General features: G+C 47.3%; 1 protein-coding gene across 2 annotated transcripts in view; it reads left to right on the top strand.

Moving 5' to 3' along the window:
• KLHL18 (kelch like family member 18) overlaps nucleotides 1-10,974 on the top strand; it is a 43,156-nt gene extending 32,182 nt beyond the window's left edge. The window contains exons 7-10 of one of the 2 annotated variants that reach the window (XM_063122552.1): nucleotides 1,104-1,326; nucleotides 3,677-3,781; nucleotides 3,905-4,016; nucleotides 10,584-10,974. In XM_063122552.1, coding sequence (XP_062978622.1) covers nucleotides 1,104-1,326; nucleotides 3,677-3,781; nucleotides 3,905-4,016; nucleotides 10,584-10,970 — 827 coding nt within the window. In that variant the 3' untranslated portion in view covers nucleotides 10,971-10,974. Of the gene's footprint in view, nucleotides 1-1,088; nucleotides 1,327-3,676; nucleotides 3,782-3,904; nucleotides 4,017-10,583 lie in introns of both variants that reach the window. The other variant, XM_063122544.1, reaches the window with a different exon arrangement.
• Nucleotides 10,975-15,159: the final 4,185 nt, after the last annotated feature.

Raw genomic sequence — 15,159 nt, 5'->3', positions numbered from 1 at the left:
AACTGGTTCCTTTGTCGTACTGCTCTAACAGCCAGGAAGTTTTTCCTGATGTCCAGCTGGAATCTGGCTTCCTGTAACTTGAGCCCGTTATTCCGTGAGCCCCTTATCCCAGTAGTATTCTGAACAGCTATCATAGAATCATAGAATCATAGAATAGCAGAGTTGGAAGGGGCCTACAAGGCCATCAAGTCCAACCCCCTGCTCAATGCAGGAATCCACCCTAAAGCATCCCTGACAGATGGTTGTCCAGCTGCCTCTTGAAGGCTTCTAGTGTGGGAGAGCCCACAACCTCCCTAGGTCACTGGTTCCTTTGTCATACTGCTCTAACAGTCAGGAAGTTTTTCCTGATGTCCAGCTGGAATCTGGCTTCCTGTAACTTGAGCCCGTTATTCTGTGAGCCCCTTATCCCAGTAGTATTCTGAACAGCTATCATAGAATCATAGAATAGCAGAGTTGGAAGGGGCCTACAAAGCCATCAAGTCCAACCCTCTGCTCAATGCAGGAATCCACCCTAAAGCATCCCTGACAGAGGGTTGTCCAGCTGCCTCTTGAAGGCCTCTAGTGTGGGAGAGCCCACAACCTCCCTAGGTAACTGGTTCCTTTGTCGTACTGCTCTAACAGCCAGGAAGTTTTTCCTGATGTCCAGCTGGAATCTGGCTTCCTGTAACTTGAGCCCGTTATTCCGTGAGCCCCTTATCCCAGTAGTATTCTGAACAGCTATCATAGAATCATAGAATCATAGAATAGCAGAGTTGGAAAGGGCCTACAAGGCCATCAAGTCCAACCCCCTGCTCAATGCAGGAATCCACCCTAAAGCATCCCTGACAGATGGTTGTCTAGCTGCCTCTTGAATGCCTCTAGTGTGGAAGAGCCCACACTAGAGGCATTCAAGATTGCTATCATTAGATGCAATAAAAATGAAACTACAGTCCAAATGTAAATGCCATGAATCCAACTAGATGATAAAATTTGTGAAATGTCCCTGCGTTCTAATCCCCAAAGGAACAGGGATTTGAGCTGCTAAATTCCCACGCTGCCAATGCTAACGAACCTGTGGTTGCGAGGATCACTTTTTAAAATGTGAGCAGCGAATTTCTATGCAGGCGACTCGCTGAACGTGGTGGAAGTCTTCGACCCCATTGCCAACCACTGGGAGAAGTGCCAGCCAATGACAACAGCTCGTAGCCGCGTGGGTGTCGCTGTGCTGAATGGACTCTTGTACGCCATTGGTGGATATGACGGGCAGTTGCGACTGAGCACCGTGGAAGTTTACAACCCCGAGACGGATTCTTGGTCCAAAGTGGGCAGCATGAACAGCAAACGAAGGTGTGAGGAGGAAATGGGTGGGGAGGGAGAAATCTGTAGATTCCACAAGATCAAAGGTGGTCCAGCAAATTTTCGGACTGCTATACAAATGGGAGAGTCACTCTGTTTTAGGGGAACAATATCATATTTACTAGGGCGGAAGTGAACCAGGATACTCCAGTCCCTGGAGGGGTCCTTGTGTGTTCCACAGGCAGCCCCCACCTCAGGGAGTGGGTGATCATAGCGGCGGGCAACTGTTCGCGGCGGCGAGCAAGTGATCGTGCTTGCGAGCAGGCGATCGCGGTGGCGGCTGCGGGATCAACAAGAGTGCTCACTGTGCCTAGGCTCCAGTAGGTTCAGCCCTCCCAGGCAGTGCATGCTGGGAGTTGTAGGCTGTTCCTTCTTCATGGAGGCCTAGGGCTGAGAATTAAAATGGCGGGTCCGTTATAAAATGGCCATCGTGATTCGATTCGAATCCGAGGTTTCGGATTTGCACAGCCCTAATATTTGCTAGGTATCCGTTCACTACCTTAAAAGGCACATTCAGCTGGAGACAGAAGTCCCAGACAACCTACATTGGACCTCCAGCAGTGGTTAGTGTTTCAACATGCATGCCATTTAAGCTATTTTAATTGGATTTCTGCATGGATGTTAATTTTCGGACTTACGAATACCAAAGCGTGCCGGCTGCAAAGAATAGCATAAAAGAAATCTGGACCTTGGGAACAGACTAAATTTCAGCGAAGTAAATGTTCCCAAACTATGCTTTGTTCATATAATTCTGAGTGCAGAGTTTGGGTTGTAGAAGGAATGTTGATCTTAAGTCAAGGTCCCAATACCAACTCAGAAGTACTGAGTTTGCTGAAGTGGGTATAAATAGACACTCTGTCCTGGAATGTGTTCCAGGAAGAGTTTGTTCTCTCTAACAGCCCACTTTCATAGAACCATAGAATCATAGAATAGCAGAGTAGGAAGGGGCCTACAAGGCCATCTAGTCCAAGCCCCTGCTCAATGCTGGAATCCACCCTAAAGCATCCCTGACAGATGGTTCTCCAGCTGCCTCTTGAAGGCCTCTAGTGTGGGAGAGCCCACAACCTCCCTAGGTAACTGGTTCCATTGTCGTCCTGCTCTAACAGTCAGGAAGTTTTTCCTGATGTCCACCTGGAATCTGGTATACTTTCACTGATATACTAGTTTCATGTCTAGATGGGGCAAGTCCAGGGGCTTGCATTAAACTCCATCCCCTCCCAGTCACGTGCATCAAATTATTTCCAAATGCTTTGCCCAAAATGGTCACTTGTGCATTTTCAAAGAGCCTTCCCTATTCATGAAGATTAGGAACTCGTTTTTGGTGTTTTAAAGCTATGATTCTCATGAAGATGTTGACCTTTGCGGTACTTGTGGAGAAGCAAAATAAGCTGCTTCGTCTGTTCCAAACTTACCCTAGATCTGTGTACCCTTATGTTAGAAAAATATCATGAATCAGTCACGTGTCAGGCTTGATTTAATAATCTGAAGGTACCAAGTCGAGGGAGACTGGTGTCCTCAGTAGCCAGCCAGGTGGTTGTTCTACAGCATTTCCCAACCTTATGCCCTCTGGGTTTGTTGGACTATAACTCTTAGAATGCCCCAGTCACCCATGGCATGCTGGGAGTTGTACTCCCACGCATCTGGAGGACACGAGATTGTGGAATGCTGTTCTACTGGGTCTGGGGGAGGTAAAAAGGGAGCACTTTAATTGTTCATAGTAACTGCAGGTCACACTCATTTAGCAAACATGCAAAACGATTTCGAACAAGAAAGCATGGGATTGGCTCCAAACACACGCTTGCTTCGCATAGATCCGCTGGGAATCATTGGGTCTTCAGTTAGTCATAGCTGACTTGTACCGTTGATTTCAGTGGGTCTACTCGAAGCATGACAAAGTCTGGCTCCAATCCATGAGAAACGAAAAGTGGGTGTTAATGAGTGGTCCGGAGAGATAAAGCCTAACCTTAAGGAAAGGAAGGAAAGGAACCTATCGTGCAAGAGGGACGCCAGCTTTTGCTGACGTTTCCGTGGCAGGCCTTATAGCGGGGTGGTTTGCCGTTGCCTTCCCCGGCCGTGATTACCTTTCCCCCAGCTAGCTGGGTACTCATTTTACCGACCTCGGGAGGATGGAAGGCTGAGTCAACCCGAGCCAGCTGCCTGAAACCAGGCAGGGATCCGCTGGGATCAAACTCAGGCCGTTGGGAGAGTTTCAGCTGCAGAAATTGCTGCTTTACCGCCCTGCGCCACACGAGGCTCTTCATAACCTCAAGACCTTGCTAAAAAATGCTTTTTGGTCACACACAAACAGTTCTTAATGGTAGGGGGTTGTGGCTCGTTTCAGTGCCATGGGAACAGTAGTTCTGGATGGACAAATCTACGTTTGTGGCGGGTACGACGGCACCTCTTCCCTCAACTCCGTGGAAACATATTCACCTGAAACAGACAAGTGAGTATTCCTGAACAGCTCCTGTGTCCTCCTATTTATTATTGCCCGTTGGAAAGAGGTTTGCAGTGTTCTCTTTCTGTTGGCTGCTGCTCATTCGTCTTCCTTTACTGGTCTCTTGGGAAGGTGGATGGTGGTGACCCCAATGACCTCTAACCGCAGCGCGGCTGGCGTCACGGTCTTCGAAGGCAGGATCTTTGTCTCTGGGGGCCACGACGGATTGCAGATCTTCAATAGTGTGAGTCTTTTTTTTTCTGTACCTTTTTCCTTGTTTGCATTACGTGTGTATCGTGTATGTATTATTGCACTTATGTCCCGCCTTTTTTCCTCCAAGGAACCCAAGGTGGCATACATAATCCTCCTCTCCATGTTATCCTCACAACAACAACCCTCTGAGGTGGGTTGGGCTGAGAGTCTGTGACTGGCCCAAAGTCACCCAGTGGTTTTCCATGGCCGAGTGGGGACTAGAACTTAGGCTATGGGGCAGTATATTTATTTATTTATTTCACTTATATACCACTCCCATAGCCAGGGCTCTCTGGGCGGTTTACAGAAATTCTGAAATTAAGATTAAAACGAGTATACAAAATTTAAAATTCTAAAACACAGAACACACACATATAAAGCATTAAAAACCGTTAAAAAAAACTAAACATGTGGGTGATTAAGATGCGCCACCATATGCCTGGGCAAAGAGGAAAGTCTTAACCTGGCGCCGGAAAGATAGCAGCGTTGGCGCCAGGCGAGCCTCGTCAGGGAGATAGTTCCATAGTCTGGGGGCCACCACCGAAAAGGCCCTGTCCCTTGTTGCCACACTCCAAGCCTCTCTCAGAGTAGGCACCCGGAGGAGGACCTTAGATGTTGAACGTAGTGACCGGGTGGAAGAGGCGACTAATAAATCAAATAAATAAATAAATAGAACCCGGATCTCCTGACTCTTGGTCCGACACTTTAGCCACTACACCACACTGGGTCATGAACTACCTGCTTCTTTCCTGCCTTATTTCGAGGGCTCAGGGCAGATTACGATATCCACATTTTAGCCTTATAAAGGGTTTGTTAAATTGGCTAACCTAGGAGATGCGCGTGTGAACGGGAGGGAAAGAAGCACCGATTAGCAGGTGTGGGTGAGAGACAGGCTCTGGTGCTATGAGATTTGTTAAAAGGTTTTATTGGTATCCAAGTAGCTCAACATTTCAGATTGTTAAATCCTTCCTCAGGAGATGGAATGAGTTCGTAAGCTGCCCAGAGTTCAAAGTTTCTTGCCGGCGTTCTGCGTAGGAGCTGAGTTCGTCAATAAACTGTCCAAGGCTGTCCAGTAGCCTTGGACAGTTTACCAACTCATTCCACCTTCTGACGAAGGATTTAACAATCCGAAACATTGAGCTTCTTGGATACCAATAAAAGCTTTTAACAAATCTCATAGCACCAGAGCCCGTCTCTCACCCTAACCTAGGAGATGGCCACTACCGAATCATAGAATCATAGAATAACAGAGTTGGAAGGGGCCTACAAGGCCATCGAGTCCAACCCCCTGCTCAATGCAGGAATCCACCCTAAAGCATCCCTGACAGAGGGTTGTCCACCTGCCTCTTGAAGGCCTCTAGTGTGGGAGAGCCCACAACCTCCCTAGGTCACTGATTCCATTGTCATACTGCTCTAACATTCAGGAAGTTTTCCCTGATGTCTAGCTGGAATCTGGCTTCCTTTAACTTGAAGTGTGAAAGCAAGGAAATCCCCATAGGGGAGTAAAAAATAGCCAAAGGCAAGGGTGGAACCAAATAATCTTCTACACTGATATTAATAGTAAAGGTTTTATTAAAGTGCCAGGTGCCTACACATTTCGAACGTGGTTGCGTACTTCCTCAGGGCTTTATAATGTAAGTGCAGTTGTCTGCAGAAGTTGCTAGCCCTGATTATTATTAGTATTAATATTACTAATAATATTATTGTAGAAGATTACTTGGTTCCACCCTTGCCTTTGGCTATTTTTTACTTTCCTTTAACTTGAGCCCGTGTCCTGCACTCTGGAAGGATCGAGATGAGATCCTGGCCCTCCTCTGTGTGATAACTTTTTAAGTATTTGAAGAGTGCTATCATGTCTCCCCCGAAGTGAAGGACTGGATAGTCATTTAAACCCAAGCCTCTGATATTGAAATTCAACGCACTCCGCTGTACATTTTGTGCAGAGATGCTGGGATTTGAAAGTGTGCTATCTGTACCCTTTGAAGGACAGAAGGAGTGGGCCAGGATAAACTTTCCTTGGTATAGATTCCATTTTAATCCTGTTGGACCTGGCGTATCTTCTTGCAGTGACCTCTCAGGGCACCAAGCACTGACTTAAATGTTTTCCGTGTGCCCTTCCTGAATGTTTTATTTATTTATTTATTTATTTATTTATTACATTTCTATACCGCCCAATAGCCAAAGCTCTCTGGGCGGTTCACAAAAATTAAAAGCATTCAAAGTATAAAACAACAGTATAAAACCATACTATAAAATAAAAAATAAAAGCTCAACGAGATAAAAATAGCAGCAATGCAAAATTACAAATTTAAAACACCAAGTTAAAATTTATTTATAGACTGTTAAAATGCTGGGAGAATAAAAAGGTCTTCACCTGGCGTCTAAAAGCATATAATGTAGGTGCCAAGCGAACCTCCTTAGGGAGCTCATTCCACAGCCGGGGTGCCACAGCAGAGAAGGCCCTACTCCTGGTAGCCACCTGCCTCACTTCCTTTGGCAGGGGCTCGCGGAGAAGGACCCCTGAGGATGACCTTAGGCTCCAGGCAAGTACATATGGGAGGAGGCGTTCCTTCAGATAGCCTGGCCCCAAGCCATTTAGGGCTATAAATGTTAATACCAGCACTTTGAATCAGGCCCGGATCTGGACTGGCAGCCAATGAAGCTGGAAAAGGACTGGCATGATGTGGTCTCGTTGGCCAGTCCCTGTTAGTAACCAAATTTGAAATTGACCGTTCTGTTCCTTTTTGGAACCCTGGTTTTTTTAATCTGAACCTGGATGCTTTGGCTACAGAGGCAGCTTCCAGTCAGAGGGCTAAGGATCAGTCGGGTTTGTGTGGCTTTCCCATCTTTTCTTTCTTAATGGATTATCTGCCATAAGAGAAATGACAGAAGAAGCTGGGGGGAAATTACAGGAGAGTTATGAGTTGAAGGCTACATCATGTGGACGCGCACACACACACACATACGGCCCCTCATAAAATTCCATGAATGAGGCAGGGCGGTGGCACCATAAAAGCCTCGTCTGGGAGCGCCCCGACAGTCTGGCTTTTCTTTTAAGTCCGAAGTTGCAGGTTTACCTTGAATGCAGAATTTGGGGCAGAATGTGCAGTGCTGTCAGGATGCAAGTTCAGAGTCACCAGCGCACCCTGCAGGCAACGTCCCTGAAAAGCTCCAGAATTCAGGGAGTCACTGCACCTCCTTCCTCATTCTTTCTGCTCATGGTGTGGTCCCTACCTCCTTCCCTCTCTCCCCAGTATCTCCTTTCCCCACGTTTTTGCTCTTGCTGCAACTTAATTCCTAGCTGAAAATACTTAAAATCTAAAAAGCTTTAGTATTGAGTATGAAAACAAGCGGGCAAAACAATATATGTCCATTTCGGCCATTTAGTTTCTCTGCACTTGAACCTATGAACCTGCTTTATACTGAATTTTTCTGCTCTCTTAGATCACAACTATCAAAAGGGTTACATTCTTCATGTTGCTTTTAAAGGCTGCTAAAGACCATTTCACACATCACATTTTAAGAAGTGCACATCAAAGACACTAGGTTCACACCGAACAACTTAAAAAGTGCGAGAGCAATGAACATATACATCATGCAGTACAACTTGTCAGGTTAGCTTGAACCTTGTAACATGTTGAAATGATTCCCGAGATTCTCATAAGAAGAGCCCTGCTGGATCAAACCAAGGGTCTATTTAGTCCAAGACTCCGTTCCCACAGTGGCCAATCAGCTGTTGGCCAGGGACTGACAAAACAGAACGCTGCAACAGCATCCTCCCACCCATGTTCCCCAGCAACTGGTGCATATAAGCTTTCTGCCTCAGATACTGGAAGTAGCACAGAGCCATCAGAATTAGTAGCCCTTGATAGCCTTCTCCTCCAGGAAGTTATCCAAGCCCCTTCTAGAGCCGTCACTACATCTTGTGGTAGTGAGTTCCATCATTTAACAATGCATTATGTGAAGAAGTCCTTCCTTTTATCTGTCTTGAACCTCCCACCAGTCAGCTTCATGACATAATTGCTCCACAATTCAAGAAGGACGCAGAAAAGCTGGAGCGTGTTCAGAGGAGGGCAACCAGGATGATCAGGGGTCTGGAAACAAAGCCCTATGAAGAGAGATTGAAAGAACTGGGCATGTTTAGCCTGGAAAAGACAAGATTGAGGGGAGACATGAGAGCTTCTCGATCCTCCCAGAGTTCAGGACACGGAATAACGGGCTCAAGTTAAAGGAAGCCAGATTCCGGCTGGACATCAGGAAAAACTTCCTGACTGTAAGAGCAGTGTGACGGTGGAACCAGTGACCTAGGGAGGTTGTGGGCTCTCCCACACTAGAGGCCTTCAAGAGGCAGCTGGACAACCATCTTTCAGGGATGCTTTAGGGTGGATTCCTGCATTGAGCAGGGGGTTGGACTGGATGGCCTTGTAGGCCCCTTCCAACTCTGCTATTCTATGATTCTATGATTCATATGACCCTGGGACTCTAGCATGATGAGAGAGGGTGAACAATGTCTCAATGTAACTGGCTCTGTGGAGTTTGCAAGTCAACTGTGTACAGTTCTGGTCACCACACCTAAAAAAGGATATTACAGAGCTGGAAAAAGGGCAACTAACATGATTCAGGGGCTGGAGCATCTCCCCTATGAGGGAAGGTGACATAGAATCATAGAATCATAGAATAGCAGAGTTGGAAGGGGCCTACAAGGCCATCAAGTCCAACCCCCTGCTCAATGCAGGAATCCATCCTAAAGCATCCCTGACAGGTGGTTGTCCAGTTGCCTCTTGAATGCCTCTAGTGTGGGAGAGCCCACAACCTCCCTAGGTAACTGATTCCACCGTCGCACTGCTCTAACAGTCAGGACGTTTTTCCTGATGTCCAGCCGGAATCTGGCTTCCTTTAACTTGAGCCTGTTATTCCGTGCCCTGCACTCTGGGAGGATCGAGAAGAGATCCTGGCCCTCCTCTGTGTGACAACCTTTCAAGTCCTTGAAGAGTGCTCTCATGTCTCCCCTCCATCTTCTCTTCTCCAGGCTAAACAGGCCCAGTTCTTTCAGTCTCTCTTCATAGGGCTTTGTTTCCAGACCCCTGATCATCCTGGTTGCCCTCCTCTGAACACGCTCCAGCTTGTCTGCGTCCTTCTTGAATTGTGGAGCCCAGAACTGGACGCAATACTCCAGATGAGGCCTAACCGGGGCCGAATAGAGAGGAACCAGGACCTCACGTGATTTGGAAGCTATACTTCTATTAATGCAGCCCAAAATAGCATTTGCCTTTCTTGCAGCCATATCGCACTGTTGGCTCATATTCAGCTTGCGATCTACAACAATTCCAAGATCCTTCTCGTTTGTAGTATTGCTGAGCCAAGTGTCCCCCATCTTGTAACTGTGCATTTGGTTTCTATTCCCTAAATGTAGAACTTGGCATTTATCCCTATTAAATTTCATTCTGTTGTTTTCAGCCCAGCACTCCAACCTATCAAGATCACTTTGAAGTTTGTTTCTGTCTTCCAGGGTATTAGCTATCCCACCCAATTTTGTGTCATCTGCAAATTTGATCAGTGTTCCCTGCACCTCCTCGTCCAAATCATTAATAAAAATGTTGAAGAGCACTGGGCCCAGGACTGAGCCCTGCGGCACCCCACTCGTTGCCTCTCCCCAGTTTGAGAAGGTTCCATTGATAAGTACTCTTTGAGTCCGATTCTGTAGCCAGCTGTGAATCCACCTAATAGTTGTTCCATCTAGCCCACTTTTAGCTAGTTATGTTTAAGCGAAACAATTGTTTAAGCTAAACAATCCCATCAACTGGGATTGTTTAGCTTGGAAAAAGGAGGCTAAGGGGATACATAATAGAGGTGTACCAAATTATGCCTGGTGTGGAGAATGTGGATAGGGAGACATTTTTCGCCCTCTCTCAAAATACTAGAACCCAAAGGGGTCATCCCATGAAGCTGACTGGTGGGAGATCCAGGACAAATAAAAGGAAGGACTTCTTCACACAGTGCATAGTTAAATGATGGCACTCACTACCACTGGATGTAGTGATGGCCACCCATTTGGATGGCTTTAAAAGGGGGTTGGATAAATTCCTGGAGGCGAAGGCCATCCATGGCTACTAGTCCTGATGGTTGTGTGCTATCTCCAGTTTTCGAGGCAGTGAGCCTGTGTGCACCAGTTGCTGGGGAACACGGGTGGGAGGGTGCTGTTGCACCGTGTCCTGCTCGTGGGTCCCTGGTTCGACAGATAGTGGGCCACTGTGCGAACAGAGTGCTGGAGCAGACGGACCCTTTGAGGCAAATGGGAGAAGCCACTGACCAACTAGATTAGCCTTCCTCAACCTGGGGCGCTCCAGATGTGTTGGACTGCATCTCCCAGCTGGCTGGGGCATTCTGGGAGTTGTAGTCCAACACATCTGGAGCGCCCCAGGTTGAGGAAGGCTAATCTAGTTGGTCAGTGGCTTCTCCCATTTGCCTCAGGGCACTTCTTACATTCTTCATTCCCATTCCTGTTCTGTCTTCCTGCGCTCACTTGGTTTCCTGGCCTCTGCCTCCTCCTCTCTTGCAGGTGGAGTACTATAACCACCACACGGCCTCGTGGCACTGTGTGGCCAGCATGCTGAACAAGCGCTGTCGGCACGGCGCCGCCTCTCTGGGCAGCAAGATGTTCGTCTGTGGCGGCTACGACGGCTCCGGCTTCCTCAGCATCGCCGAGGTCTACAACTCCATGGCGGACCAGTGGTACCTAATAGTTCCCATGAACACCCGGCGCAGCCGCGTCTCCCTTGTAGCAAACTGTGGCCATCTGTACGCCGTGGGAGGCTACGACGGACAGTCGAACCTGAGCTCGGTAGAAATGTACGACCCCGAAACCAACCGCTGGACGTTTATGGCCCCAATGGTGTGTCACGAGGGAGGGGTTGGGGTAGGATGCATACCCCTCCTGACTATCTGAGGGTGGGGGGTGGGGTGGGGGCTGTGGGTGCGGGGTGCAATGCATGCAAGCCATAACTGCTAGAGTCAAGGAAGGGCCCACCCTGGAGAGACTCGAGAACTGCCAAGCGAGGTACATCGTTTCGAGGTGCTTGGAACGTCGTCGTTTGGGAAACGCACGAGCAGCGCCCCGATCAGAACCGTGTTATACCGTGGAGTTTCGGCAGCGTCGCAAGACTCGGGAGTTCCAGGCCGTGAGGACGAAGGATGCCCCACGTCTTCCTCCCGTGCTCGGCCAAGCTCCCAGCTTCTGTACGCCGTTCCCTTCTTTACCTTTGCTGATGCTGCCTTGGTCCACTTGTGATTATGTCAGAGGGTGTCATTTTGTTGGGACAGGTGGGCGTGTGGTACAAGGAAGAAGGTATTTCCTACTGCTGTCCCCTTGGAAGTTTCTAGGGTGAAAACACTATAACGATGCCATCTCTTTGTGTCTGGTGCCCATTCCCAAATATCCTGGCTAATTTTATACGTCCTCCGCTCACAAGGAATCCCGGTTTTCCAGCTCAAAGAGAAGGGGGTTGAAAAGCAGCGTTTGACCCTTCCTTCACCTGACCACCAGGGGGCATAGATGTCCATACAAAGATCTAGTTCAGCCTTCCTCAACCTGGAGCGCTCCAGATGTGTTGGACTGCACCTCCCAGAATGCCCCAGCCAGCAGAGCTGGCTGGGGCATTCTGGGAGTTGTAGTCCAACACATCTGGAGCGCCCCAGGTTGAGGCAGGCTGATCTAGTTGGCCAGTGGCTTCTCCCATTTGCCTCGAAGGGCGACGTTCTGTTCGTAAGAAGGTGTTGAGTCTTCAGAAATTAAAAAAAAATGACACCAAGGGGAAGGCGAGGGTCCACCTGCCTTTTATCACCAACCAGCCACTGCAGGGAACTTCATCTCCGCTTAGGGATGAGGTTTGCGTCCACAAAAGCGGACCAGTTACACCCCTGAAATTCCTGGAGTGTCGCAGTTGGTGTGTTGTGTGTGGTTCTGTGAGTCATTCGGACGTAGCGATTAACATGAGGTGTGCAGGCAGTGTCTAAATTATTTTAAAGCAGGAAACCACCCCGTGTGTTGTTGCAACAGCAGGCGTTTGCTTGGTGTCCGCTGGGTATCCATACAATTCCCCGGTAAACAGGGGCTGGGGGTTGGGATGACGAGACGTGATGGTCGTTATTACGACTCTGTTCCTATACCCCTGGCTATGGTGGTAATTCACTGACATCAAAATATCCCTCTGATTCTTACATGTCATGACCATATTTGAACGTAATTTGCTTGCGGGGGGACTTTTTTGTTGCTGAAGTGGGGAGAATCTTTCACACAGAAAAATGAAGGAAGTCTTTGGACACAAACAAGCCTTAAGCAAAAACATATCTGATTTCCTCTGGTGGGCAGGAAACTCAACCACTTCCTTTTTGTTCCTGGAGATAGATAGATAGATAGATAGATAGATAGATAGATAGATAGATAGATAGATATTGATTGATGCTGGTGTTTGGGGTTTTTTAAAGGTGGGCCTTTGTGCGCGCTTACGTCTGTTTTAACAGTGGCCATAAACGTCTGTTGTCTTGCTACAAGAAGCTCAAATGCCAATTTCTCATAGTAAAGAAAGAGGTCATGGTTTTATGAGAGAAGTGTAAAAAGGCCAGGCCCAACCTCTGTGCAGGTACACATTTTCGCTTCCAGCATAGTCTAAGGATGGGCATATCGGGACTCACGCTTTATCGGCCAGTATATCACCTTGTGGCGGTGTTTCCCTGTTTAAAAAGAAACTGCTCGGCCTTAAATTGATACCATGTCAGTTTGCGTTAAAGTTTGGCACCCTCCTTGCCCAAGATGTAAGCTTCTGCTCTTTCCTTCACCTATACTACTACTACTACTATTATTTATTTATATAGCACCATCAGTGTACATGGTGCTGTACAGTGTACGTGGTGCTAAACACCTATCAGGTTGCCAAACTCTTAGGTTCAAGCCGGGGCTCATCTTTTTCAGCAGCAGCAAAACCAAATGAGGGGAGAGGGAGAATGAGATTTAACTGCTGATGCTTGATATAGTGGAGGGTCATCTCTAGTACTTTTCTGAATATCACTGAACCAGCCACTCTCTCTGGTTTTACGTAGGGATCAAAAGGCCAGTTAATTCTCTCCTCTTTCCTTCCCCCCCTCGCCCCCCCTCAAAGTTAGTACCCCTGTCTTAAATTGCCTTTAAATGCCTGTAACAGTTGCTCCCCCCCTTTTTTTTTAGAGGCACTGAATTTGCAAAAGGGATTCGCACAACAGATTTGAGTGAGTCATTTTGCACAATTGGCTCTGTTTCAAATTGCAAGACTCCAGAAGGGGCTCTGCATTTCAGAGATTGATTTCATGCACACACACACACACACATGCACACACAAACTTGCAGACAAGACTGGTGCCAGATGCTTCAGGCATAGGAGGTGTTGGAAGCACACAGATTTGTTGACTGGCCTTGAAACCTTGAAGTGGGGGGGGGGGAAGAGGAGTTGAAGCACTGAGTTGAAGAGGTGGTGCAGATTTTGCCGGGCAGTTGTGATTCCTCCAATTAAACTGACGCTCCCCCTCGTGTTTCTTAATGCGAAGCAGATCTGTGCAAGGGAGTTGGTTCCAGACAAGGTGCTCCTAAGGTACCTTGGCACCTGTGATTTGTGTTGAGGGATTTGGGCCTGCTCCTCGGAGTTGCAGAAGGCGGTTGGATTCCAGGCACATGGAGACACCGTCTTAGCTGTGGCATTGCTGCGTAAAGCATGAAGCAACCATAAAGTTCAAAATGCAGGGCTAGACCCTACCTGATCATCTTGCTTGGCTATTTGAAGCATCTATTGACCTCCAGAACAATTTTGAAAAGGGGGGGGGGAGCTTTAAAAAAAAAAAGTATGTTTTGCCATAATCTTATTCCCGGCAGCAATAGTATGCGGGGAAGCTCTGGGTTTTGTTCTTCTGTGTGCTCTTCAAACAGCAGTGTGAATTTTCGGGCTACAGAAAGAAAGCCTCCGGACTCAGCCCCAAACTCCAGAATGTTTTCTGCCCGGTCCCTGTGAGCCTCTTTGTGCAAGTGTAAATCCATTTGCATTAATGTGAAATCATGTACTTCAAAAGCATTGTGTGTACCTGTGGTTGGTGAACTCTCAAGGCAGAGAAAAGGGCAGGTGACAATATCTCTGTTCTCCCTATTCTAAATATATTTAATTTGAAAGGAACGTAATTCTCAGTTGGTCAGTAGTTCTTTCTGGTTTGTGAATGTGACTTGTCTCCCCCACCCACACCCAGCCTATTCTCCGTGAGCCGGTTCACTGAAGGCCATACATGGTGTCATTCAGATGGATCATGAGGTCACTGCAGGATTATAGGGCTATACATTGGAACTCTAGATCTTCCATATCCACAAGTGAATAAATGTTCAAGTCCATTGTGTGTACATGTTAAGTTTGGAAGTTCCTCCGTGGGGCATAGCTTGGCCAAAAATAGGTTTTATCACTGCCCTTGTACAAATCTATGGAGAACTGTTGTCCTTTCGCAACAGCAAACGTACCTATGTTGAGTGTTCACTCCCAGGTGGAGGAACTTCCGGTTCCCATAGCAAGTAAACGTATTTGCAGATTTCATGAATAAATCTCAAGATGCAACTTCTCTGCAATGGGTTGTATCCAAACATCTATGCTGCTGTAGGATTTTTGTCAGGTGCGTATATGTGGCTGTCTATGTATGTATACATATATACATATATGAGGATCTGTGTATAAAATCTATGTATAATATGGGCATATCTGGATTTCAAATGTGCATGGTGTGTTTGCACATGTATGTCACCGACTTGCGTCTGTAAACAGCAAGCCAACCAAAATATGCTCTAGGGTACAAATTCGTTTTTACATTTCTGCACTGCTAAGACATTTGTAAGGAATAGACTTGAAACTGAATCTGCCCTCGAGGTGTGGACAACCGCAGTCCAGAATTTTTCAGGCAGAAATAAAATAAAATAAGTAGTTGGGTTTTTTCTCTAGTAATGTGTATAAATCAGGAAGGGACTCAAATTTGAGCTAAGCAAAGAATGAATCGAGCTATTGGAGTCCTTGAGCCAAGTGGCTTTTGGTCACAGGTAAGCGTGGCTTTTGGTCTCGGTAAGTGTGGCCCCAAAAAAG

Source organism: Elgaria multicarinata, chromosome 1 (assembly GCF_023053635.1).
Source record: "Elgaria multicarinata webbii isolate HBS135686 ecotype San Diego chromosome 1, rElgMul1.1.pri, whole genome shotgun sequence".
Taxonomy (NCBI): Eukaryota; Metazoa; Chordata; class Lepidosauria; order Squamata; family Anguidae; genus Elgaria; species Elgaria multicarinata.
Note: the sequence above shows the minus strand (reverse complement) of the source record. Positions and strands in the feature narration are given on the sequence as shown.